This window comes from Dromaius novaehollandiae, chromosome 4, assembly GCF_036370855.1.
Source record: "Dromaius novaehollandiae isolate bDroNov1 chromosome 4, bDroNov1.hap1, whole genome shotgun sequence".
Lineage (NCBI taxonomy): Eukaryota > Metazoa > Chordata > Aves > Casuariiformes > Dromaiidae > Dromaius > Dromaius novaehollandiae.
This window is the reverse complement of record NC_088101.1, coordinates 27,166,954-27,193,699: the sequence shown is the minus strand read 5'-3', so window position 1 is coordinate 27,193,699 and position 26,746 is coordinate 27,166,954. Positions and strand designations below refer to the sequence as shown.

The 26,746-nt window shown below is 42.9% G+C and overlaps 2 protein-coding genes across 5 annotated transcripts; one reads left to right on the top strand and one right to left on the bottom strand.

The window, feature by feature from the left end:
• Positions 1 to 761: 761 nt before the first annotated feature.
• On the bottom strand, positions 762 to 8,840 carry BBS12 (Bardet-Biedl syndrome 12). 2 transcript variants are annotated; one of them, XM_026122457.2, is made up of 3 exons: positions 8,595 to 8,840; positions 8,223 to 8,335; positions 762 to 5,423 (listed from the first exon to the last, which is right to left on the bottom strand). In XM_026122457.2, the coding sequence occupies exon 3, from the start codon at positions 5,405 to 5,407 to the stop codon at positions 3,263 to 3,265; it is 2,145 nt and encodes a 714-aa protein (XP_025978242.2). In that variant the 5' UTR covers positions 5,408 to 5,423; positions 8,223 to 8,335; positions 8,595 to 8,840; the 3' UTR covers positions 762 to 3,262. The 2 variants fall into 2 exon arrangements, with proteins under 2 accessions (XP_025978242.2, XP_025978241.2); XM_026122456.2 differs by lacking the exon at positions 8,595 to 8,840 and having other exon boundaries at positions 8,223 to 8,587.
• LOC112996784 (uncharacterized) lies at positions 8,734 to 15,085 on the top strand. Of its 3 annotated transcripts, XM_026122459.2 has the most exons (5): positions 8,734 to 9,028; positions 10,795 to 10,950; positions 12,694 to 12,822; positions 12,926 to 13,063; positions 13,296 to 15,085. In XM_026122459.2, the coding sequence occupies exons 1-5, from the start codon at positions 9,026 to 9,028 to the stop codon at positions 13,383 to 13,385; spliced, it is 516 nt and encodes a 171-aa protein (XP_025978244.1). In that variant the 5' UTR covers positions 8,734 to 9,025; the 3' UTR covers positions 13,386 to 15,085. The 3 variants fall into 3 exon arrangements, with proteins under 3 accessions (XP_025978244.1, XP_025978245.1, XP_064366735.1); XM_026122460.2 differs by lacking the exon at positions 10,795 to 10,950 and having other exon boundaries at positions 8,881 to 9,028; XM_064510665.1 differs by lacking the exon at positions 8,734 to 9,028 and having other exon boundaries at positions 10,924 to 11,062.
• Positions 15,086 to 26,746: the final 11,661 nt, after the last annotated feature.

Here is a 26,746-nt window from a genome sequence, read left to right as displayed (position 1 = left end):
ACACCCAGAGGACAGCTTGCATGTTAATCTTAAAATGATTTCTTGGATATTCATATAAGCAATCTGGAATACAATACCTAGTTAATTTATAAATTTTTCTATTTGGTTGGCCTGTAGAAAAGCAAGTGTTAAATAATCAAAATATAATGGCTGAGAGCTTTTTAGAAAACCTCTGCATTGCAATATTTAAATGTACCATTATGTGCTTTTTAAAAGCCTGACTGGAAAAATTACATCATTTTGGATTTTCTCAACGTTTGGTGTGTCAGCTCTCAATGTCTAAGAGCCCTATTAATAGACATTTGGACCACTTCAATATAATTCTTGTATGCAGTTTTTCCATAATCCACTGAACTCTATTATTCAAATAAAGTGCAATTGGATCTTTTCTTGGGAACAGGGATTATGCAATGCTCAGTACAGGAGGCTCCAGAAAAACAGTATAAAGCCAAGCTTGAGTTACAAACATTTGCAGAGCAGCAGTATTTGCTTATATTTACGTGCTGTTTTTCCATTCTCCTCACCTGGCACCCATTAGCTCCTTCTGCCTCTTTTGATCTATCAAGCTCTTTTTCTCTCATGTCCTGGGATATCTGGAGAAAAGCCAAACACCTGAATGCCAATTGTCAATGGACTAATAATGAAAATATAATTGCAGGATGATTAAAACGTCAATCTAACTAGATCCCTATGCTGCTAGGGACTATTGTTTCAAGCTAAAATTATAAGCCCCTAAACTACTAATGACATTTTGCCAAAACTCACTGAATTCTGGAGTTTATTAGAAAGCAAAATATTTACATTTTCAGGTCAGAGATGGCCAAATACTATGAGAATAGCTTTCAAGACACAGAAAAGTTTTTATCTAAGTTTTCCGAAAGACAGCTACAATACGCTCCTTCAACCTCCTCCTTAAGAGCTTTCCACTTATATGCAAGTAAAATGTATAAATACAGACACATGCAATACAGCAATGAGAACGCTCAATGTAAGCTTTGGAAATATACTATATAACATTGCTTTTATATACACATACACACACATCTCTAAAAAACACAGTTAATTTCATTTACCGCATCTTTCTTTTTGTTATATACTGAACACATCAGTTATTCACCTACTGTGAATCACTTGGGTAAATAGCTCTATGAAAGATCTGAGCGTATATGATTTGCTACAATATACAGGAGGACAGAAGAGAGCTCCAGGATAAAGTGCATTTAGGTCAATTCTCATCTTAGTAAAAATGAAGACAGGACTTCTAGTCAGTTCAAGACATGGATGATGTTGCTATGGATCCCAATTTCGTTTCATGCTTAAGGTTAATTTAGAACCGCAACAGTCTATCCCACCTCTCCTGAGAGCTCCCAGCTATGGAGACACATGAGCTCTAAGGAAAGCTTGAAAAGGGCTATTTTTAGCAGAGCGTGGTGTAGGTTACCAAGTTGCATGTTATGGAGATAAAAAATGGAAATACATCAAGGGAAGCCAAAAAATCTGGAGAACATGGAGGAGGCAGAAAAGATCAGATACTGTCAAATATCTATCAATGGTTAGAATGGGAAATAATGCCACAATGTGTTGGTACCCATAGGGGAGACAATTTAGGAACTGTCTTTCCTTTTCACTAACTCAAGCCCTCTGGAATTAGCCAACCTGACATGCACAGGCAGAGGGAAGGGCCTTCCCAGCAAACGGAGAGGCTCCAGCAGGGAACCGCAGTAGAGAGAAGTGTGTTAAGGCTCCACAGAGGCCAACTGGGAGACTGCCAGTGGTCATGGGGGTTTCAGGCAGCTGACAGCTCTTCTCTGAAATGTCTTCTGGAATGGGGAGATACTGCAAGAAAGATGAGTCCCGAAGGAAAAACATCCATTTAAAAGACTAAATAAGAAGAATGAAAGGCCCTAATGATAAAGTAACCACTCCTGTTTTCTGACTGCCTTTTCACTGAATTAGGACCCAGAAAAAGATACTCTTTACCCACCCCAAGTCTTAAGTTTTCACTATCACGGAATTCTCTGTGGACTCTGCAAACAGCACCAGCAACCACAATAAAGAAGTGCTTAAACCAAACACTGCCAGTGATTAGCATTTTGATAGAAAAATTCCTGAAAGCGGGAATCAGCTTTCATACCACCATTTACATTCTTTTTCCATTCTGCCTACACCTGGCTCATGAGACATTCACTGTTAGCATGATTCAAAACACCGGTTTCAGAGAAAAACATCTCCACATAATCTGCACTTCTTTCTTGCAACAAAACACAAGTTCTCCTTGGCTATGCTTGCAAATTTAAGTGCTAAAACATGGTAAAATGTTCCTGCCTCAATAACCCAGAGAGATTCATATTCAATTTTTAGCCAACACACTGCTTAGTTCTGGCGATACAACTACATTCTTCTTCTCTACAACGATAATCAAATGAAAGGAAACAACCTAAAAATCCAACTCACTAAGTAAAATAAAACTTTGTGCAGAGATACATCCACTCTTTAATATCAAAAGGGGTGATTCAGCCTGAATTTGTATCAAGAGTTGAGAAATTTCAAAAGGTATGTATTTCAAAACAAACATGGCCCTTATAAGCATGCAAAAGTAGGACCTAATAATACAATCACTTATAACACTCAGGAGTTGACACTTGCACTTGCAATGTACAGAACCTAAGAAAGCAAGATATTAATAAACAGTTATGAATTACATCTTCATATATACTCTCATTTAACATAGACAAGTATGCCAACATTATCTAAGAACTCTCTGCCTTCCTTTAGAAGTCATTAAATACAAATGATTTACTCACAATACACAAGTCCGAATGCATTATACAGGCAGCGCATGTTGAGCATGTAAGTATATCCAAGGTATCAAGCTTTTCTCCAACTAGACTGGACAGATACCCAGCTGTCCAGTGGGTAGGTGATAATGAAAAATTAACTGCACATCTGCTCTGCTAAATGAGGTGAGAGAAGTCAGTTTGGCTGGATTTATCTATCCCTATATCATTATTCAGAAATGCACAGCTGGGGTTTGGGGCCAACCCACAGGTGATTTTTGTTTGTTACTTAATTCCCATTTCTAGAAATGGGAAATTAGATCTAGCTTGTGACTGCTTCATATGCTGATTTCCGCTGTTAAACTCTAAAGTCCTAACCATGTCTAAGTGCTTACTTTATAAACTATGCAGAAATGTCGATTTTACCTGAATTTTTCTATCCATTGACCCACAGACTTATAAATAAAGCCTGCAAACTGCAATTCCTATAAAAACATAAACTCACCTGACACATGAGAGTTTAATAGCTGATTCCTTTTGGGACTCGTGATAATTTCAGCATCTGTTTGAAGCACTAGCAGCACCAAGTCTAGAGCTCTCCGCCATGCCTCCATCTTGGCTGTAACATTATCATAAACATATAAACCCTCCCCAGGGTCAGCGAAGGGATCAGAACCACTCTGGATCATACCACCTCTTCTAAACTCTTTCAGTATATATGCTGAGGGAGAGCCACAGTCAGCTGCTTTTTTGAGGTGACATTTAATTAAGGTATGTGCTTCAAACCCCGAAGTGGCTTTTGCAGAGTTACACAAAACCACTGAAAGATACTGGTTCCAGCCACTTGCTAATGCTTGGAGCACAACTGATTTATACTCAGTCGAAGATGCTGCCAGCCAAGAAGGATTGTGAAACTCTTTCTCAGCATTTGTACTTGCTGGCTTTAAAGACTGCTCTGCAAGCATCTGAATGTGACTAAGGCATAAGAGCTCAACTGCGCCACCACCAAGAAAAACCTTCCCTTCATTTAAAGCATGATGCAGTCGATACACAAAAGTCCAGAACTGGTCTTCAATGAGCTGCATCTTTGAAGCTACAGTAGTGGTGAGCATGGCTGTGAGCAGGGGAATTCCCTGCACTTTTATGCTGACTGGCACCAACTCACCCAGCTCCATCGCACGCCCGTCACAGGCCCTCCACAACTCCACCTGGGCCCCACTCCCTAGATAACGGGCATTCAGCTGAGTGAGGTATGTCACCGGCTGGGCACCGGAGACCTCCCCAAACGCATGTAACACATTGAGAGTCACAGAACCTATTACCAATATGTTGTTTGCGATGCATCTTTCCATCAATTTTTCACACACATTTCCTTTGACCAAAATCAAGTTTACCTCAAAACGTATTAAAACGTCTAACACACTGCCTAGCCACAAGTCTCCTGATCTGCCTTCGTGTATGCTTGGAGGCTCCGATATGGTCCTTACATTACGTGGCCTATTAAAACCTAAGTGGCGATATTGTTCAGTTAGGTCGCCATCCATCAGCAGAATACAAAGGGGTTTGTCTTGAAGGTATCGGATAACTGTGGCTTGTTCCGGCAATACTAACGTGATAAAGCCTGGGCAAACACAAGAATAACTTTCAGGCAGGCCCAGTAAACAGCATGTCACAATTTCTGTGATATTAAACTGGGAAGAACCACTGCATTCAGCTCGCTGTTGTTGATATGCAACAATGTTCTGTAGCAGTTTCACGCTAGTCTGATTTCCATGGCTCAGAGCCATTGCCAGGTGTCCAAAACCATCACAATCACATGGATATGCTGATTGTCCTGAGAGATAACCCTCAAAATTGCCCAAATGACTTGAAAAATTGCTTTTTGCTAGAGTGCTGAAGTATCTACTGTGGCTTAATTTTTTTTTATTATAGCTAGAGGTGATAACACCACTTCCAGAAATCACAGATTTACTTTTGTCATCCACTGGTTTAACAAGGGAAGCTACTGAACCAAAGCCTGTCATAGTTGAAACCAGACAACTGTTACTAAAATTACAACCATCTTCTGGATGGGAATGAGCACTTCTTTGAAGAGCAACTTCTTCTGATGCAGAAATACCTTTCTGAAAACACACTTGAGGATTTAGAAGACTCTTAGATGGAACTTGGGAAGTTTTGTTTTCAAAAATGTTTGTCCTAACACTGCTAGAACATAGGTCTTTATTTACATCATGTATTGATAGTTGAAGACACTGAACTTTCTCACAGCAAGAGTCCAAGCCCTCAGACATCACAGATACTATTACTGAAACAGGAACATTCTGCTGGAGGCATTCTAGCACGGCGTTGCTCCATGCGCCAACAAGAAAGAACAAGGTACTCATACCAGTTTTAAATTCCTTGTTTTGTGCCTGAATGGTTTCATTAAGAAGCTGTCCAGCAGCACTACTTAAATCCAAACTTTCGATCAGTCTGACTGCAGAACAAGTCAATACGCTCTCGTTGGTGCTTTCGTCCACAACAAATTTGTATGACTTCATTGGCCCCAATAGCATTCTTCCAGCTAACGCTACGGCTGAAAGCTGCTGAAGTCCAACATGCCTTCTTGCATTCACTTCCCTGAAAGCCATGGCCAGCGTGTAGCATCTGTGAACAAAACAAACATATTGCCCCATCCTCGCAGTACTCCAGAGAATACAGACAAAAAAAATAACAGTCTAACACTGAACACAGCCCTTTTGTGACGCACTCGGTATGAAACAGCATGCTTATTATGAGACATCGATGCATGTAGTTAATGAAATGATGCATTGCTAGAATACCATGGAAAATTCTTCTCTTGGCATATAGCAAAATGCTGTTAATTCCAGTGGTTTCTTAAACATGAAGCAGTACAGATTTTACAGCACTGCCATTCCTCTCCTGACCTGCTAGATGGAATCTCAATCGTTTTAAAGCACAAGTTCCTTAGGGCAGAAAGGACAATTTTATGTGCAACCAAAGCACGCACTACAGATGCATCCTGGTACCAAGAGTTATGCCATTGACTTTAGCCTTCAAATATGGAAAAAGATAATCAACCTTATTTTACTCCAACTCTGTTCCATCTAACACACACCAATATTCTATTTAACATATATCAAAAGGAATGCCACTTCCTTCTCCTCACACAAAGCAAACTGCCAAAATTTTAAGGTTTTTGTCTACTATTCAGTTTTAACATGCCAAAAAAAAGAGTCTTCTTTCCCTTGAAATCTTCTCCACACCACAGTCCTGTGGCAGACCACATGGATTAAAATAAAGTTTCCTTTTCTTTTTAAATGATAGAAGTGTATATACAAAAAATGAAGAAGTTTGAGCTCGCATAGCTTCTATCCTCCGATTCAAATCATTTATTTCACTTCCCTAAATATCCCTGTGCATAGGGATGTTCTAAAATCAAAAATTCTTTTTTTCTCTCCTCTTGATAAAATCTGTTGGAAAATTAACTCAAATGAGGACAAAGTGGGAATCTGAAAAGTAGAGTAGCTTGATAGAAATAACCTTTACATGCTGACAACCCTAAATTTCTAGTCCAGACTGAACTGACGAACAGAATTTCCCTTCAGTTACCAGATAAATCTTGAAGCACCAAAAGGATCTTTAATTAAGAAATAATTTAATCTATAGTTATCTGTAATCAGCAATTTCAGAAACAAGATTTTTAGATAAGCAGATACTTCTGACTTTGAAACTGCACTGGGAGGGTGCAGCTGAAAACATCCATCCAACCCAACTAAGTGTTTCTGGAAATTTTTCTTAGCAGCCTCTTGTGATAATAATCTAGTCACACTACAAATCCATAGCAGTGCCTCCAGTAATAAAAAAATCCTTTTTTTTCCTCATTATTGGAATCCTTAGCTTATAATGTCACAGCAAGCTGGTTTTTTTGAAACATACAAACAAAGAAAATGAAGTGACTAAGGAATAACATTACTTTACTGAGATTGGATCATGGAATCCGATGTCAAACCTGTTTCCCCCACTCCTCCAAAAACTCATTCCATCTGATTTCTCTTAAGCATTTACTGAGACAGTGTTTTTTGACATCTTTGTTTCTGAATCCCAGCAGCTCCCTACCGGTAACAGTCATGTCTCAACCTGCACTTGTTTTTGTAGTGAGCACGAACAACCCATTTGTGGTTCTCCTAATAAAATCTAGGGAAGAGCTAAATTAACTAGGCTACACAGGCCAAGTAATGCTCTCTGTCTAGGTCCTCAGCATGTAGTTAAGGATTTTGGAAGAGGGGTTTACATTCTCTAGTACCGTGAATTTCTTACTCCCCCATCACTCCTGAGCAAGGGTTCAGCCCAGCAGTATAAACTATTCTCAGACAAGAAGCGCATCTTTATTTCAATGAATGGAAAGCCAGGGCTGTTTGTGAGATGGATTAGTTAGGGTTAGTGTAAGACCTTCTGTCAAGTCAACACATTTACATCAAACCTCAACACAATCAACTACAAAGTGCTTAACTGAAGTTTTCTCTGAAATGTGGTCCTCTCCTTCAGCTTGCAGTGACACTTTAAAACTGTAGCTTTATTTTGGATATCAGCCTGTACTACTGCAGCTATGCAAAACTAGACCAAATGGACCCAAGGCTTGGCGGCAGAAACAGATGAAGGCAGGGTTTGTGCTTACAGGAAAAAGTGTTTTTATTCTGTTGCTTGCACAACCTTTGGCAAGATGTGTGATCTATGATCTTGTGATATTTTCCCCCTTTTCTTTTACACATATTACTTTGGCAAGAATAACCAAACTAACATGCTGTAGGAATCAATATACACTGGACTCAAAATTTAACTTTGCTTTCCCTCCGGCCTCTCACCTCTTTTTCCATCCAGCCTAAGGTGGAAAAGGTAAAAGTCAGGGGGAGTTATATTTCAGAATCAAGTGAAAGAAAGGAGGTCAGCAAAGACAAGGAGGAGGCTGGAGAGTAAATGAACAAGCAAAACTGGTAGTGGAGAACAGGCATGGAGGAGACACTGACTACAGAAGGCTTCTGCTGAGCTAACGTGCACCCTGACCTACTGCACCCTGCCTCATCACCTATCTCTGCGAGCCAATGAGCAAAATAAAACTTGCCCTTAGATACATTTTGTTGTATTTACCCACTCAGATTTTGGGAGTGTGCTCTGGCATACAAGAAGTATGCCAAATATTCTTACTTTGCTTTGCTTTACAGCACCTTAACCACAAAGGTTAAATTGCCACAGCAAGATTTTGGATCAATCCATTTTCCAGACAAATGTATTTCCATAAAGTGTTGGCATAAAACTGTTTTGAATGCAAGCACGTGCGTGCTGCATCCCTAGTGCCAGCACTAGCACACAGTGAGTGGGAAACGGGTAGGAAATGCTCTGCTTACAGCTACAACACGAAGTGCGCAGGTAGCTGTCACGACTTACCTCGCCTACCTGAAAGCCAACACTAGCATTATTAGGGGAAGAGGAAGAGCTTCACGGATTAGCGCAGCCAAAGACAAAAGTCCGTGGTGAACAACCTCTGCATTACTCGGAGCCTGGAAGCAGAAAGCAGGGAAAACGCAAGTGGAGAGGAGGAGTGCACCCGCGGTCGCAGCCGCCGGCTACCCAGCAGGCGTCCCGGGGCTGCCCTGCGCAGTGGCCCCGCGCCGGCCGCCCTCCAACGGGAGGGGAACAGCCAGGCCGCGACCAGCAGGTCCCGGCCCGGCGAGGCCCTTCCCGGGCCAGGCCGGACCCCGACCGGGCCAAGGAGCGCTGCTTCCCGGCCAGCCCCGCGGGCAGCTACCGGCTCCTCACCGCCTGAGCCGCGCTCTCCCCCCCCGCCCGGCTCCAGCCCCGCCGCCGGCCGGACGCCAGCGCAGCAACGGCAGCAACGGCCGCGCCGCGCGCCGCCAACCGCCGCCGGCCGCGCGCGCGACGCCCCGTTGCCAGGACGACGACGCCGCCGCCTCCGCCGCCGCCGCCGCCGCTTGTTTGCACGCCAGCCGACGAAGCAGCCGCACGTCCCCTCTGACATCACAAGCTCGCTCGGCCCGATTGGCCTGGGCCCGGGAGGCGGGCGGAGCCTCCGGATCGTCCCGCTCGCTGATTGGACGGGACGTGCCCATGGCGCGCGGCGGGGCGCCGCGAGCCGCCCCCACGAGGTGGGCCGGAGCGGCCGTTGGGAGCGGTTGAGCGGCGGGACCTGGCGGGCCGTCCCGGAGCGGCGTCCCTGCGGCCGCGGCCTGATGGTGAGCGCCTGCCCTCCCCCGCCCCCCGCCACCCCGCCGGCGCTCTCGGAGCCCGGAGCGCCCCACCGCCGCCTCGGGGCGCTAGGCCGGCCCGGGGGCCGCCTTTCCTCGCCTGCTGCTGGGTTTCCTCGCAGCACGCGGAAGTAAACGCTGCAGGCAGAAGGGGAGGGAGGGGAACACCCCCGAAACGCGTCGGTGTGAAACCTAAGGCCCCCCGCCCCCAACCTTGTAGAGATAAAACATCAAGAACTGCAAAACATGTCATCTAGCTTCAGGGGTAGCACGGAGGAAATGCGCCTGGCTGATGTCTGCAGTGCTCACTGACCCCCTTCACCTCGTTCCCTCCCCGGTGGTATCTGGTACATGCAGGTGGTGGTGGCGAGGCAGGAATAGGAAACACGGAAAATGGATTTGCTCAGAGGAAACTCTGCAGGGCTTAGTTTGGAGATAATTGGAACAAGAAGTGATGCAGACAGGATTCATGGCTGCTCTTCAGGATCTTCAAAACTTTATAGGTGTATATGCGGTATGTAAGGAAATAGGGCCAGCTAGCATGTGGGACAGTATTCTTTGTAATCAAGAAAGGGTCTCATGGGTTTCTCCCAGAGTGGAATGCAAACAGTGAAAATCCGACGTCTCTGTTAATGGCAGAGGTCTGACAAATGGGTTTGCAATCCACCCCAGCAGGGTCAAATCATGGTAAAAAATAAAATTCTGTTTCCTAATACGACAAAACAGAAACTTGGGTTATACACATTGGGTGTCTCAAAGTGAAATCCCAGCCTAAAAAGTGGAAGTCTTCAACAGAGGTAAGAAACTGCTTAGCAATGGCTGGGAAACAAACTTCTTTTCTGATACTTGTTCTGTTTACCTTTTCAAAGCCTATCAGCTAAAGTTGGGGGTGGGAGGGACATTCCTTCCTTCCATGAATTTGTGCAGATTCAAGACTGAAGGTTGTCTACCACCTCTTGGTGCACCAAGGTGATATGGGATGCTGTAGGATTTGCCATCTCTTGCTGCAAAAAACTGTCTAAATTCTAGGTTGCCATTAAAAATAGCCTCGTGCATATACAAGGGTGAAGGGGAAAGGGTTCTTCATTGTCATAACTGAACCCTGGGAGAAGAAAACAAAAGAAAACCTATATTCAAGGAAAGTATCTTTTCTATTAACCTATGGGGGCAGACACTCTCCTGCACTAGCTAACACCAGAAGCAGGAAAGGCCTCTGAAGAGCCTGGATAATAATACACAAGCTCAGCACAAGCAGATTAATTCTCCTTATGGGACCAGTCTTGTGTTGATCTCACTGCTACCACAGCACGTCACTAGTACAGTAGCGCAGCCAGCTAGTACCCCTAGCCGTGAGGGTGCTTTCCTCATTTTCCAGGTGAAACCAGTGCTGACAAACCAAAGCAACCAGCAGGAGGTGCAAAGGGCCTTAGTCACTTCAGTGGAGCATTCGTTTTCAGACTGCGTGCTCGTTTTCCTGGCGTTACTTGTTTAACTGATGATCTTTTTGTTTAAAATAGAAAACATGAAGCTCGGATGCTTATTTCCCAGGACCAAAGTCTACAGCTTCTTTCCCTTCTAGGATAACCTAAAAAAACATGCAGAGTGACCCAGTGTCTACCAGTTGCAGCAAAGAACATCTCTCACTTCTACTACAGCTTTAGTGTCGTTATTGTCACTATAGTTGTTAGATATATTTTGTTTTCATCTTCCCCCAGAGCAAGCTATTTCTTATCTTTTCTCTCCTCTTACTGAAGGCATCCAACTATAGAAAACCTGGCTTAAGTACAGCCCAGCGGAAGAAAAGTGGTTTGAAACCTGAACTTACAGAAGAGCAAAAGCAGGAGATCAGAGAAGCTTTTGATTTGTTTGATACTGATGGATCTGGCAGCATTGACGTAAAAGAACTGAAGGTTTTTAAGTGGCTTTTTTTTTCTTGGATGGAGATATCTTTAGTTTCAGAGTTGTAGCTGTTAACTTTTTCTGTTTGTCCAGCCCTAACTTGCTCTATTTAAAATGATTTTGGTGAGTGAACAACAGTAATGGCTCATAGTTTTGACTGGATTTGGCATTTACTACATGGTTAACCTGAGAAAGCTCTGGATGCATTACTTTAGAGCAGGCTTCTCTAATACATTGGTGGCAGGTCAGATAGATTGTAATATCAGCACATTAGAGAACGAAACAGTTCCTCAAGAAACAGTACACATTTCTAAAGTATGTTCTTGACTGGCAAAGGTCATTATTTCTGGGAACTGGATTTTTGTTCTTTTGGGATGAATTTGACAGTATCAAAATACTCATTCCAGAAACTAAACACACTGATTTTGCACACATTCAGGCAAGACACATCCATATTTTCATATATATAGTCCAAAAATTACTTCTCTTATTTACAAAAGAACAAAACAAAGATCTGAGTTGCAGTTCAGGTAACATGTGTGCACACACATGCATGCAGTAGTACAAGGGGAGGTTATTCCCAGTTCTCTCCCTGTGATTTACTGATTTTTTTTTTGTTTGTTTGTTTTTCATAGCCTGTATCTTTTACCTTAATTGTCTTTCACCCATACACACTCTGCATTTTCTATGCATGTTACCTAAAAGTATGGATTACCTGAGGTTGGGGCTTATCTAAGGATTTATTTGGAAGTACTTACATTTGGTTAAGGAGTGTTTGTCATCAGAATGCAGGTTATAAGTGTGAAAATATAGTTCTTTAAAATGGAACGAAATGTTGTAGCATCAACCATTTAATACTACATTTTTCTGTTTTAAAATTCTTTCCAAAATGTGGATATTTTACAACAGGAAGTGTTCCCCTTTGAATAATGAAATGGAACATTTTCAGTCATCCTGTCACAAGGCATTGGTCAGACAACACACATAAGCTAAATATTAAGTTTTTGGCAAACTGGCATTTTCCAGTAGAAAAATGTTTTGTGAAGATAATTTCTGCATAATATTAACTATTGTTTTCCACTAGGGCATAGTGCAGTGGTACTTCTCTTGTGCCATGTAAGATTGAGATTTGCTTTTCTTTTCTTTGACTAGCACAGCAATCAGTCTTTGATGATTTTTTGAATATTGTCACACCTTCCCCTAACCCCCCCCACCACCACCACATGTTACCCAGGAGTGCCAAGAGCTAGGGATACGGATCTTGTCTGTTTCCATGTACCAGATTGTATAAGTTAACTGCATGTAATTCTGCACCCATCAAAAATAATAGACATTCTGCCCTAAATTTCAAAAGGAGTGAGATCATGTCCCTGGTCTCCAACCTCCCTTGAAGTCCCATTTTAGTAATCCACTCCCTTTAGGGACTTAGGGAACCACGTTCCTATATCTATAGTCCAGAAATGTAGACTGGAACCTTAACCTGACTCAGACACAGAACGTTTCTCTTAGTTTCAAAAAGAAAAACTCCTTGTTTTGTATTGATCCAAAGAGGAAAATATGGTTGAGCCTTAAGAATACCAAACCTGTACTATTACTGATGGGAAATATGAAATAAGCAAGTAAGAGACTTCAAGCTATTTTCCTTGCCATAAGTTATTACTACAGTTTTTGGAAAAGGAGATTAAATAAGCTTTAGTACAACTGGTATCACTAGAATTCCAATGGCATCCTGACAAAATTGCTTTTTGGTGCAGGTTGCAATGCGTGCTTTAGGCTTTGAGCCGAAGAAGGAAGAAATTAAGAAAATGATAGCAGATATTGACAAAGAAGGAAGTGGCACCATTGACTTTGAAGACTTCTTGGCAATGATGACGCAAAAAATGGTAGCAATTAAAAAAATCATGTGACAGCATAAAAAAATACTGAAAAGGGATATCAGTAGCAGGTGTGTTATAATTAATTTTTTTTTTTTTACTTTTGTTTTAGAGTGAGAAGGATTCAAAAGAAGAAATACTGAAAGCTTTCAGATTATTTGATGATGATGGCACAGGGAAGATTTCATTCAAAAACTTGAAGCGGGTTGCGAAGGAGCTCGGAGAAAATTTAACAGATGAAGAACTTCAGGTAAATACTTTCTGGAGATTTCCTAATGGGCATGGACCAATCCTGTAGCTTCTATAGTTTCAGTGAAAATCTATGCCTACACAAAAAGGGCTAAGAGGTTACAAGTGTGAAGAGCAATATGAAAATACAATTATGTATTCTATGAAGGGTTTCTGATTTGTTGTTTTTTAACAAATGGAAAGTGTTTTGAGTCAAGCTCGGTGCCTGATCAAATGTTTAATAATTTTTGTAGGAAATGATTGATGAAGCTGATCGAGATGGGGATGGAGAAGTAAATGAGCAAGAATTCTTGAGAATCATGAAGAAAACTAGCTTGTATTAATGTTTGTTGCCTTGCTTTACAGCTGCTCCAAAAGGTGACCTGGAAAAGACTTAAAAACAGAACTAGGGTCTCTTGCATATTTTATGACATTAAAAGAAAGCCTGAGTGGACAGATTTTTAGTTCGTTCTTCTTTTTCAGAAATGTTAATTGGGGAAGGGGGGTTTCAGTACCCAGAAGAACTGCTGAAATGAGATATTGCAGGAATAAAGGGTAAGGTGAACCTGCAAGATAGGGTCTTTCTTTTTGTTTTAATGACAGTTTTGGTGATTACCATTTTGGATAAAGAATACTGTATTTTAACTAAGTCATTTCACTTGAGACCCAGTGATTCCCACTGCTTCTGGGAAAGGCTGGTTTTGACTTTCCTAAACCTATGTAATAAAGAGATCAGCTTATAACATCTTCTATATAATCTTAAAAAATTAAGGTACAAGTACAGTATTTTTATTCCTTTTAAGTCTTTTAGGTCATCTCTTGGTACCTCTCCTTTGTATTTCCATGAATGAGTCTAAAAATGAGTTGCATATCTATATTTATTTCTGTATGAAACACTATTCTCATGGCAAGTTTTTTTTGGATCTGATGGGAGCAAATGCAGATAACCAGATACAGTACTTCATTGAGAGCTGCTTGCCATCTGTATATGTTCATTTGTTTAACAATTCCATGATCGTCTGAAATGTGGTTTATTTGACTCTAGTCTGCTGGATTTATCAAAGTTTACTGTATAACCAGGCAATGTCTTGTGCCATTGTACTTATTCCCAAGATGTTAGAGAGTTGTTACTATGTTATTATTTTAAGTACATAAGGAAAGCTCAGTGCTATGACTTCCTAGGGTAAATTCTGTCTTTGGCTATTTACAGTCAAATTGCAGGGATGACCTGCATCCAAAACGGAAAAACAATTTGCTACCTTGGACAGCTGTGAAACACTGAATGTATATGGGTCCATTCAATCCAAATTCATTTCAGGCATCACAGCTGTTTAATTTTGGGGAGACTATTTTCATTTTCTTGAGTATTTCTCATGCATACTGTCAATTGTGGACTTATTGGATAGCCACACTTCCTTCCGTATTATGGACCCCGGTTCACAATAGGACAATTGGCTTCAAACGGCAGGGAAATTGTACAATCCTAAATCATGTGTCTAGTAAGTTTATTACTGCTGACATTGAAGTGGCAACTACATAGCAAAATGTCAGGAGAGGGTTCAGTGGGATGGGGAGGGAAAGAACAGTATTTCACCAAGATCCTCCTTCAAACAGCTTCTGCTGCTTCCCAGCCTCTAGTGAGGTTTGTCTCCACAAAACCACGTAGAAGACAGGCAGCTCCTGGGGTAGCTCCTTGTTACAGCTGCATCAGTGCCCTAGGAGCTGGAAGGGCCCAGCAGGGGCAGGATTAGTCTCTTCGCAGAAAGGAGACATCCTCATTTACATATCTCCTCAGTGTGCAGATGCAGAGTCCTCCTACTTTTGCACCCTGAATTGCTCTCTGAATAGACCCTCTCTAACCAGCACAGAAGTAGCTCAAACTTGCAGGAGAACAGGGGTCACATAGTGTCCTGGGAAACTCAAAGATCTGTGACGCACATTATCAACATCTTCAGTGGCAGTAGACGTAACCCACAATACTGTAAGCTTTTTAAAATGTGTATTAACTTTGTATAGTGTGAAATAAAACTGTTTTGCAAGTTTATGACTCTGTATTTACTATGAAAACTCACCCTAATGTTCAAAGAATCATTTAAAACTGTTCATGGTTCACCAACCTTTTATCTTTCATTCATCTTTTCTTTCTAAGAGAGGAATTCCTAGCTGCAGTAGTCTATCACATAATTCCTCTCCCTCTTCCACTATGCTGATTAAAAATTTCTAGTACTAACCACTTATATTCAGAAAGGGAAATTTGAAGTTATAGTAGGTTATGGGGAATCCCAGAGCCTATTAGAGTGACTGTACTTTTTTTAATGCTGCCACAGGAAGAGCTTAATGACTGTTGTTTACCTATGATGCATGTCACTTCTCTCTTCCTGTTCTAATCCCATTACTTAATGTTTGAAGGTAGGAAAAAGATAAACAGTCATACCTACTGGTGATGAGATTTTATTTCTGGCTTGCCTGTTAATGTCTAAGTCTGGAATTTCATGCAGTGGCTGAACTGGCACAGAACTTGCAAACGTTAACGTAACAGAACAAGTACTGCATGCTGCTTTAGTTCACGTTATAGCTCGAGGGATATTTTGCCCCCTCTTCAACCACAGACACTGAGTGTGGTGACTAACAAACACATCAGCAGCAACAGCAGCGTAAAAAAGCAGTGCTGTGGTTCTACACAAAATATTTTCAGCATCTCTGTGAATCCTTCCTGCTCCTTCAAGAATTTTACCATTTCCATTTCTATGCATGGTGGAGAAATACTGTAGCCTGACTGAAGCCAACGGCTTCCGAGGTAGGTTTGCAGGGGGAACAGGTGCTGACCTGCCCACTGGAGAACGTCACCGTTTTACTGGGCTAGAAACGGTGACTCAGCTCAGTGAGTTGGGAACTTACCCAGCAGACTTTTTCTGGGCTCTGTTCTAGTGACTACTCAAGTAGTTTACCCTAAATGGAGCAGTTTCACTGGAGGACACAGATTACTTGCACCCCTCTCCTACCCTTTCCACTCACGCTATTCTCAAAAATACACTGTAACGTAAGAGCTAGCGCACTTCTAGGAGACGTGGGTTCATCTTCACGGTAACGTGCTGAGAAGGCAAAACAGTAGTTGGGGGCTGTTTTGCTTCCAGGTGCCTGCATCTGCTGCTTTTGCCTTGCAGGAAGGGATTCATCTCCCAGGCACCCGAAGCCAAGAGAGGTCCTTCACTGCAAGTGCCTCCCCTCAGCCTAGAGGCAGGCCCCAGATGCTGAGGGCAGTGCCTCGGTCCTGCCCCATCACAGGGCTCCCCACAGACCGCTCAGGGCAGGGGGGTGGCTGTCAGCCCCATTCCTCACATCTCTTTCCCATCTGCATCATCTGGGAGGCTGGCTGCTTACCTGGCAATCGCAAGTTCCGCTCAGATGGCTAAAAAATGTCACAGTACGTACATCCAGTTGGGCCCTTCCTCCCGTGATGTCAGTGAAGCCAGGTTTTTGGTTTGAGTGTTCATGCTGGTTGGCTACTGCACTAAAAGGAAAGTGGAACTGTAATTTATATTTGACCTAAATACTTACTAAGGGACAATAGCTGTTTGAGAGCTAATGTTGCAAATGACCTCCAATAAAAAGTGTTTTAAAATGAAAATGCACTAGGCTTAAAGTATATGATTTGAGAGAATATTTTTTTACTTAAGTTACATTCCAAAACAGGTCAATTGCATGGCAATTTTAAATTAACTTCTGCTGTTATCTCCACTGTGCAACTTAAAATTCTTTATTTTTTTAACCTGTCACAGCCTTTTTGCTCTGCCAGTGCCACAGTAAAGCAAGTCTTCATTTGGCCTTGGAATAACAAACAAAAAGTTACTATCCAGTTTGCATAGATGTTATTAATTAATTCAAGCTGGCAACCTGAGATACTGGACTGTTGTGCTTTCTCACTACATCACAGTGGAAAGTGGATAAAGGCAGCATTCTTGAAAGCCACTCACTTTTTGCAGTTATACCTGTGCCAAATATGTGAAAAAGAATATGCTGGCCAAGTACATACATACAATTGCAAAAAATAGCACTGTTTCTCATTAGTTGAGGTGCTCTTTTAGCTAACTAGTAATGAGTGGTATGCTCTCATTTCATGAGGCGAGTGAGATTTCAGAGCAATAAGGATCGGGTCAATTTTTAACACTGCAGAAAAAATAATAGCTTCTTTTTAGTTAAGCCTAATCTTCACTGGTATTTAAGGAATGATGGAGGGGGCAAGGAAGAAAGAAAAGAAAAAACCACACACCCTTTCAGGTACTTTCACATGCCAAGAGTCCTAGTGAAAATTACAATGGGAGCCTTAACATTTGAATAAATTGATGAGACATCTAAGATCAAAATCATTTAGAGTTTTGTAGAATAACCCGTGTCCTGCAGACTCTCTGGTGAAGTCACATCACATATTTAAAATGCTAAGAATTCATTCCCTAGGACCATCCTTACTGAGTTCATATAAATCAAACGCTGCCACAGTAAATTTGCATTTAAACACCTCTGAGTAGGGTAACTGGATTTTGAGGAAGAGTCAGGCAGCAGAAAGTGCTCTGGGGCAGACTTCTCTATGCCATATTTGACACATGGAAACATTGGCAGAATACATTTTCTGCCAATCCTTCTGTGACTCCAATAAGAAGTTTGGCAGTGACATACTACTTGCATTGATTTCATGCACTGGCTGGTGCTTTTGGCAAGCTCTGCAAGTGCATTGGCATGTTGTGGCACCTTGAGATGGTGCATTTTCGCAGACATTCATCCTCTTCCTGAAATGTCAATGTCAAAGCCAGACCAGGACTGTTGAGACTGTATCCAGGTATTATGGCCATCGGCCCTTCTGCTCACTCATAACTTACTTAATGTTCTCCCTGCTATGGTTTGTTTAAAAATCATTTTTGTTTCCCTACCCAGATAAACACAAATGAAGATGAGAAAAATGCTGATCCTGAGATGCTTCCAGAGATGAGGCTTGTTTCAGTTACACATGCTAACAGAAACTAGCCGCAGCTGCTTGTAGCATTTTACCAGACTCGGGCACGAGTCAATAGTCAAGCAGCTACGGATGTTCCACCCAGATCCCTCAACCCGAGTGCAGAGGCAGGCGCAACCTGCACACCTCCTGGTGCGGGAGGCCAAACAAACCGCTTGGGCTCCACACTGGGGTCAGCCCTGGCATTTGAGGAAGTAAATCCTATGAGGGTGATTGTGCAATGATAATTTTCATTTCTGTCATGTGCATATAGTATAGCTGTGAATGGACAGTTAAACAAAAATACTGTTATGCTGAATCCCTGATAGACCGGGCATATGTTTATCTGAATTGTTCCAGTGAACAGAAGGCCATGGCTGCCTCTTCTCTACAACCCAAAGTTGTTGTGAAAGTCTCAGTTGAGTAGGCATGAAATTCTTATTTCAATGGGTGTTTCACACTCTGCTTAACCACAGGATACACTCCTAAATTTTTCCCGTTAAGAAGTACGACTCCTTTCATTTCTCTCTCATGAAGGAATAAGAACAAATGGAGCTGAGAGCGTGACACAGTTTCGCTAGAGGGCATCCAGTTACTAACGTGCAAGATCCGTCGTGCTTATTTCCCTCCTCTGTGGCTTTTAATGATGATCAAAAATAGGCTAACAAACACCATTCAACTGGGGCTTGAAATATGCGGTTGGATACAGAAATTAAAAACAAAAAACCTTTTCACACAACTCCAGTGCAAAATGCTATAATTATTAGTTGGTTGTTTAGAGCTAAACCCCCAAACCACACTTTCTGAAACTCCCACTCTGTATCAGTAGCAACAGACATGCTCTCAGGAGAGCAGAGCACTGAACTTGCCTTTCGTACAGTCCCACTGAGTGCTCTGACCACTGGTCGAGAGACTTATTTTCTCTCTCTCTCTCCGGGAATATTTCTATCAGATGGAACCTCTTCATGCAGAGAGGCTGAGCCAAAGCCATCGCAGGATGCTTATAGCCCTCTCTTGGGATGTGGGAGAGCTGGAATCATGGCCCTGCTTCGAATCAAGATGAACAAGGATTTGAGAACTAGGCTCTTGTTTCCAAGGTGAGTATGCCAACCTTTAGGAGACTGACTACAAGGGAATGAATGTCTTGTAATGGCCTTCTGGGATGGGGAGTGACCCAAAAAATATGTTTTCAGGAAACTGGCTGGCCTAAACTCACAAGCAAGATAGATGGACACCTGCCTTGACCTAAAGGCAGCTCCAGAATATCAGGGGCTTGACAGCTTTTACATATCTACTGCTGGAAAAATGCAGGGGACCCATGAGAAAAAGACATGGTGTTAGTTCTGGCGCAAGACAGAGGACCTGACAAGCTTGACTGTCCGAAAGCTAACTTACATGTACACAATTCCTTAAGCAGCACAGAGAGAAGGGGTGTCCAAGAGCCATGGCCCAAGACTTATTGCTGCTGAGTTGGGAGCCCAACGGAGTGGGCTAATAGGAAACGTGCTCCCGTGCAGTGCACCAGGAGACCACACGAGTGGTTCAGGCTCCATCCCAAGTGGCAGGTACCATGACATCTACCTTTAGGCACCTCAGTCTTTTTTTGACCCTTCCTCTTTGGTGACTTCAGAGGCCCACTGGAGTGCAGTTAGTGACCTAAAAATATAGATCTTAACCTCTTTGGAGGTTTGGCTGCCATCAATTACTAAACTTGAAATTGCTTAAGTCAGTTCTTGCTGTTCTGAATGAGATTTGACATCCTGAATAAGAACAAAGCACAACTGTTACTTCAGAGATAGCATTATAAAGCAAAATTGTCAAACCTGAACTGCAAGTGTGTGAAATTCGGGGCACAACTGTAACAGTTTTGCATATATTTATCACTTCTCACCCACCACATGTTTGATGTGTGCACATGCACACAGTGTATACGCACTGGCAAATCTAGTAGTCTTGTCACTATTCAAGTTTTACATACTTTTGACATGCAAAAGATACAAACGGGAGCATGTATTTGGAAACCTCACCTGGGAGGAGAATGAATTTGCTGTAACATTTTAGTCCCAAATAGGATAGCATCTGGGCACCATGGAACTGTTGTGGAGCAGAAATTTAGCAATTAGAAATTTAGTTATTTCCCTGAAGTGAAAATCCCAGCGGGTGAAGTCCAAGGGCAAGGGAAGGGTATGATGGATATTGCAGCTTCGGTGCTAGGGCAAGAGCTATGTGGCGGGGCCATGCAGACGTACTTGATCAAGCTTTCAGATCGCTAGGTTTGGCAGCGGTGCCAATATAGCGGCTGCAGCACGGACGTCCCACTCCAAGCCCGCCGCAAAAGGCGAGTACATCAGCCCACAGGGCGCCTGGCAGGAACAGCACTCGCCACACGAGCGCCGCAGGCGCGTGGGCTGCCCGGGCGCCCAGGGCCTGCGAGGGCCGCAGGAATCCACCTGGGAAAGTCTCCCTGCGGGGTCGGGGTCGGCCAGACCGGCACGGTTGTGACACACTGGTTCAGCTTCAGCGAGGTGGCTCTTGTTCTCAGCGCTGCTTTATTTCCCTCAGATTTCTGACCGATTCAAGCTGGCGACATAAATCTCACTATAAAAAGCGCAACCTCCTCATCAATAAACAAACAGAATAGGTTACCTTAGCAAACAAACGCAATGGCTAACCTGGCCAGCCTCCAAAGTTATTTTAAAGCAGTCTGCCAAAAAACATAGCTTAGCTCAAACAAAACTAGCAGAATTTCCACATCTGAGCTGTCGTACAAAGCTTTTTCCTAGTACGTTCTCATCTTCATCTGCCTCTGCTCAAAATCCCTCAACATAAAGGGAAAACAGATAAATGCTTTCTTGTAAATTCTTTCAGATCTACAAATGAAGTACCATGAAAGATCTAAACATCGAGGAAAAACTGAGTACAAACATTGCAAATCTGATATATAAACACCACAAGAAGGTATTTCAATACAAACAAGCCACATTTATACTGACTTTAAAAACTTGGTATCAGATCATTTCAATTTCAGTTTTTAAAAATCTGTTTCCCATATTAAAACAAAAGCTAAGGGGACAGGTCCAGATGTTTACTCTTTGGACAGCTTATACCATGATCAGCCACAGAAGAAATCCAGAGAAACATACCTTCCATTCACCTTTTGAATATTTTGTTTAAATCAGTTCATATGATGCACTCAATTGTATGAGGTGAAATATGATTTCTGCAAAATAGCTTGTGAGAGGGAGCTGCATGTATTTAGCCAGGTCTCTTTTTCCATCAAGTTAACTAAAATTACTACAAAACACATGTATAGATAGTTTCAAAAATGGTCATTCTGAACCACCATATTCATCTTAAAAAGGTATTCACCCAAACTGGACATGGCGATTTGTCTTATTCACTCAGTTTCAGATTTTGGATACGCCTTCTGTTGCAACTTTGAGTAGGATTCGTAGTCGTGTTTAAATTAAATGTTAGTATCGGTAATTTTTGAAGTGTTTCTCCTTGTCACTCCTATTTCCAAAGCTCTCTCAATTAGTCAGTTCTCAATGGCTCATTAGTTACACCAGGAAACAGAAACCAGCTTTGCTTAAAACTCTTCCAAGAGAGCACAGTAAACAAAGATTTTTTTTCAATAACTTTTTCAGTTCTAGTAGTCTAACCTGCTGCTTGTGACAACCATGAGTATATTTTTGCAGAAACAAAATGAGATTTTTCTAGATGAAAAAATCCACATTAGCAGATTGGTTCCTCTATCTAGAGCAGACATACACTTTTGTTAACAACATTATCCAAAACAAGTGCGAGAACTATAATTATTTTCTCTAAGCACAGAATCACTGTAGTCGGGAAATGGCATTTGATGAACGTATCCCTTACACCGTAACTTTTCGGCTTCCGCCTCCTAATTAGGCCCCAATAGAGCATTTAACAAAATGGCCGACAGTTCCGAATATTATCGCTCTGTTAATGCCAAGACACAAATACGTACCCTGTGTGAAATCCTTAGCCTGAGAAACTAGGTTGCCACAGGGGTCAAGTACACTCTCGATATCCTTCTGCAGAAAGCAATTTTCTTACAGTACTATGAATATGAAGTGTAAATGAAGTAATTATGTATACGAAGTATAAATTTAAGAGCAAATGAGTTGAAAGTGTTCTGTATCAAAATTAAATGCACTTTTCCCAGAAATGAAACAACTTTTTGGGGGGAGAAAGGGGGAGAGGTATACCTTATTCTTTCTAGTACAAAAATAATAAGTAATAGATGTATTAAACAGGATATTTATTATATGGGGATTTTTGTGCAAATATTCAGAATTCTCTAGACTGTAAAATGCCATGCAACCCTATGACTCATCAAGTCAAGATCTAGGATGGTTCAATCCTGACCACTAAGGGCTCAGCATCATCTATTCCCACTGCCTTCAGCAGGACTAACTGGTGCTTAGCACTTTGCAAAACCAGGCCCTAACGATGAAGGCTTTAGGTATGGGCTTCCTATTTCCTGCAGTGGATTTGTGTAGGTGGCCTTGTTACCAGAAATCCATACTCCTACACAGCAACTTCTGACTGTGTTTCTGCAGAAATGACTATGATGAAAGGAATGAGAGATTTTTAAAATAAAAATCATGCTTGTTTCTCCAAACCAACAAAAGTATCTCCTGCTGGCGAGATTTATTTATTCACCTCTTCGTGGCAAAATTACGAACATGACAGAAGGATGAAGGTTTCCAAAGGCACTGGGGCTTGGGCTCTGCACACACAAGGAGGGCAGAGCTCACTTGTCATGTCACATCTCCATCGCCAGCAGCTGAGTCACTGGCCCAGCTGGCAGAGCTTCTTGCTAGTGCATTTTTCAGCCTTCCTCTGCCTCGCAGCCAAGAAAATCCCACATCCTCCCAGTGGGTGTAAAAACACAGCTACAGCCTCTGGATGCATTGCCAAAGCCAAAGGGGAGATTGCGGCGCAGGCAGCATCAGGGTGCTCGGAGCCAGCCAGGGCAGTGTCCCGGGACCAGGCTGACGGCGGTGCTAGCGCAGCCCCGCTTCTCTGCTCACAGGGAAATGGTGCTTCCCAACCTCCCGTTGAGCTTGTCATTACTCTGAGGCGACTGCAAGCACCCTAGGTGAGGCAGTCAGAGCCCAACTCTCCTGTCTAGTGACAAGGATTGCTCTTAGGGAAGAAAAGCGACAGGGCAGGACAGACATGGGTTGGCCCAAGTGTCTGGGAAATTGCAGCAAACAAGAGCTCCTTTGAGAAGCTGCTCTTGTTGAGTTGACAAGACGACAGCTATCACTGCCGAGTGTGGGCTCACACAAGCAGGTGGAAGCTGGGGCTGACAGCAGGACAGACTGCCTGAGGAAAGCAAGGAGTCAAACGCCCTTTGTCGGTTCTCCACACTGTGCTCCTTCCCTCAGTCTCCAGTTAGCTCCGAGCTGGCATCAGCTCCCCAGCCAGCCCTGCAATACAGCTACCTTAGCTAGCACCGTGCTTCCTTGGAGGTTTCCTCTCCTCTCCTTACGCCTTATTAACAAAGCTGCTGCCCCTGTGCCTCCAGCACCATCTTTTTGCTCTGTTTAACCGTTTGCCCTTTTCCTAGGAAGGATAGGAAGTGAGCACCACGCTGTATCTAAAGGAGAGACAATCTTTCCTGCCATCCGTTCCCCGTCATATTTTGCTCCATGCTCATACGGCACAAAACAGGAAAATACAGACATGGGAAGATAGCTACATCTCAAAGGGAAAAACCAAGCCAACCTCTCCTAGTCCAGTCTCAGCATGTATTTATTTAATAGACCAAGTGCCTTTTACCTAGACTGCTGGGCAGACAAGATAGCCTGCCTCTGTAATCTATACCAACATGGGAGAAACGAGGCCCAAGAAGTACTTTACCATGGCTGGGTCACCACTTAAATGCTTTAACATTGTCACTCAATGCTGACATTTTCTTCTGAGGAGGTGTCATAAGGGTTGGCTCTGCCATCAGCCTGTCTAAGGAGAAAGTCACCACTCAGGGAAGAACTGGCCACACCACAGGTTCCCCTTTCCTTGGATTTGCCAAAGGTGTCGTACTACCTACTAGGCAAATTATTTTACAGCACTGACTGAGTAGTTGTTTTACTTTAGATATTCAGAAACATCCCAGATGGTGGCTATATAGCTGCATTCTTGGTGTGAATTTCCTTTTACGGATTGAAGTTACAACAAATCTATATAAATGAATAGGATGTGAGTTGCTAGCTCATTTTCCTGGAGTTCAAAAGTTTAAAGATGGTTTTCGAATACCACCTGAAAATGCAAATGGCAGATGAATTCCCTTTAAGCTATGAATTAATCTGTTTTTGAGAAGAGTGAAGCACTGATTGAAACTGAATCTGTGTGTTTAATGGAAAATAAAGTCTGGGACAGTATTTTCTGTGGCATTGTTGCCAGCCTGAAACTGCTGTAGTTCAAACAGGTGGCATAAGTCTTTGACAAGAATGAAATTGTTTCACACTTATTTCAGCAGTTTCCACTGAGAAATTGGCTTCTTCAAGGCACTGTCTCTACACCTCAGTAGATTTTACTTGATAAAGCTGACAAGTTCCTAGCAATTACCATTGTTTGTTATTTGCATACGGGATTTTAGGGACTATCCAAGTAGAATAATAATAGCCCCATGCCCTAGAAAGCTTACAAACTAAGTGTGAGACAAGCGGTAACGGATAGTGCAATAGATAGAGGAATACATACGGTAGCACTGGCCAGAACATTAACATCATCCTGACAGTTATTTCTTAGAAAAAGGATGTTTTCCATGGGGATATGGAGAATGAAATCAAGGTGCATGAGATGCAGTTTTGGAAAGACCAGAAAAAACGTGTACTCAAATACGTAACAGCAAGGTAGTGGAGCCTCAGAGCACTGGTCAGTAAGAGACAGAAGGGAACATACTGAAACTGAGTGAGAGATGATAGTTATGCTGAGAGTTTCTAACGAATGGCCTTGGATGGACACACATTTTACTCATATTTGAGGCAGCAGAGTAGAGAGATACCACAGAAGCAATTTAAGCAGAGAGGTAGGGTTGGAAGATTAGCTTTGCAGCAGAAAGCTGAATGACTACATGAAAGTCAAGGAGAAGAATCCTGTGGTAACAGTGAAGCAAGAAGAAAGTTCAGCTCTATGAATAAGACATGTGTTATTGAAAAACACATCCAGATTTAAACATTATGTGTATAGAGAACAATCCCAGTCAAAAGTGACACCTGAGTTGCAAGCTGAGCAAGAAGCAAGATGCTGGGGTTTGGTGGTGGTGGGGTTGTTGTTTCTGTAAAAGTAAAAAATAATAACTCAAAGGACAAGTACAATCAACTTTCAGATGTCTGTGGATATCTAATCCAGGCTGCAGACTAGCCATGCCACAGATGTGAAGATACTGGAGAATTCCCCATGCAGAGCCCATGCATTCAGGCATGAGCCATGCGAGCAAAGCTGTAGGGCTCTCCAGGCCTGCAGAGGGCCAAACTCAGATTCTATACTTTGGGACAGAGCTGCTCCTAAATTGGCTTTTGCAGGTTAGTTGTTGCCCTGTGAGCCCACCTGGGTGTTTTTGCCCTTGGGCTGCTCAGAGTCTGGGGTTCCAGGAGCACTCGGGGAAGTGAGCAAAGGTTTTGCAGCCAGGAGGAGCCAGCATGGGCCTGGTGGTGTAAAGCCTTGATGGCAACTGGAGCGATGGGTACAGAAGCACTCAGGTGGCTGCCAGGGAGCCAGCTCAACAGGCAGCATGAAGCTGAGCCAGGCTTGCTCCACCTTGCTGCAGAACAGCCCAGCCGTTCTGCACTCTCCGGTGCACCCTCTGCTATTTAGCTTTGTCACGCTGTAAGTCTCTCACTCCCTCCTTTACCTGTGAACTGCAATGCAAAAAGACTGGAGGTAAATACTAAGATGTGTTAGTTGTGCCGAGCCTGAGTTTATAAGATACTGTATTAATCATCCTTGGACTAGAAGAGTCACAGACAATTATTAAGCCTGTTTTTTTGAGGCTTACGTGATGCAACACCGACCTAGTAAGTGTTCAGTATGGCCACAATGCAAGTGCCCTCTTATTGTCTCACGCCAGGTCACACACTCCACTGCGCTTCCCGTACCTTCCTGGGGTTAGCGATGGGGAGCTCTCGGTAACCACAGCGCTGTGACTAATGCGACCTAGCGCACCGCACTCATGAGAGCTTTAAGATGCCTTTCTAAGCATGGCAGACAGGACAGGAGGGGCACCGCTTTTCTTCTCTGCCTTGGGAAGGCTGTGCTGCAGCCAGCGGGGAGCTGGAAAGAGGTGCAGACAGCAGCTACAGTAATTCATAAGCGGTGTATTAGTGTGCCTTGAGAGAAACTTCTCCTAGCAAACTGCAGAGAAGTATTACATCAGGGAGTTACTGTGTTTTTGGCAAGGCAGAGGGGGCATAAAGCAGAGTTGCCAGTTCCTCCTGCTTACTAAGTCATGGTCCCTTTGCTCACCCAACTGCTAAAAAGCAGCTGTGTGTGTGCATTCTCAGGCAAAGCCATGCTAACATAGAGCCGCCTTTGCTGTTGCTTTGCAAGTCTTCTCCCTGGAAACAGACTATTATCACCTTTCTCACTGGCACTGCCATAATGATGTTTAAAAATCATTCCTGCTCCCAACAGCGCTGCATTTCGGATGCCTTATGGAGCATCCTGCTCACTCAGGGCTCCCCC

Excerpts from the sequence above, each read along its gene's own strand:
- BBS12 (XM_026122457.2), bottom strand. The coding sequence starts at position 5,407 with ATGGCTTTCAGGGAAGTGAATGCAAGAAGGCATGTTGGACTTCAGCAG.
- LOC112996784 (XM_026122459.2), top strand. Across the intron at positions 12,823-12,925 it reads CAATGATGACGCAAAAAATG|AGTGAGAAGGATTCAAAAGA; the intron begins GTAGCAATTAAA and ends CTTTTGTTTTAG. Across the intron at positions 13,064-13,295 it reads TAACAGATGAAGAACTTCAG|GAAATGATTGATGAAGCTGA; the intron begins GTAAATACTTTC and ends TAATTTTTGTAG.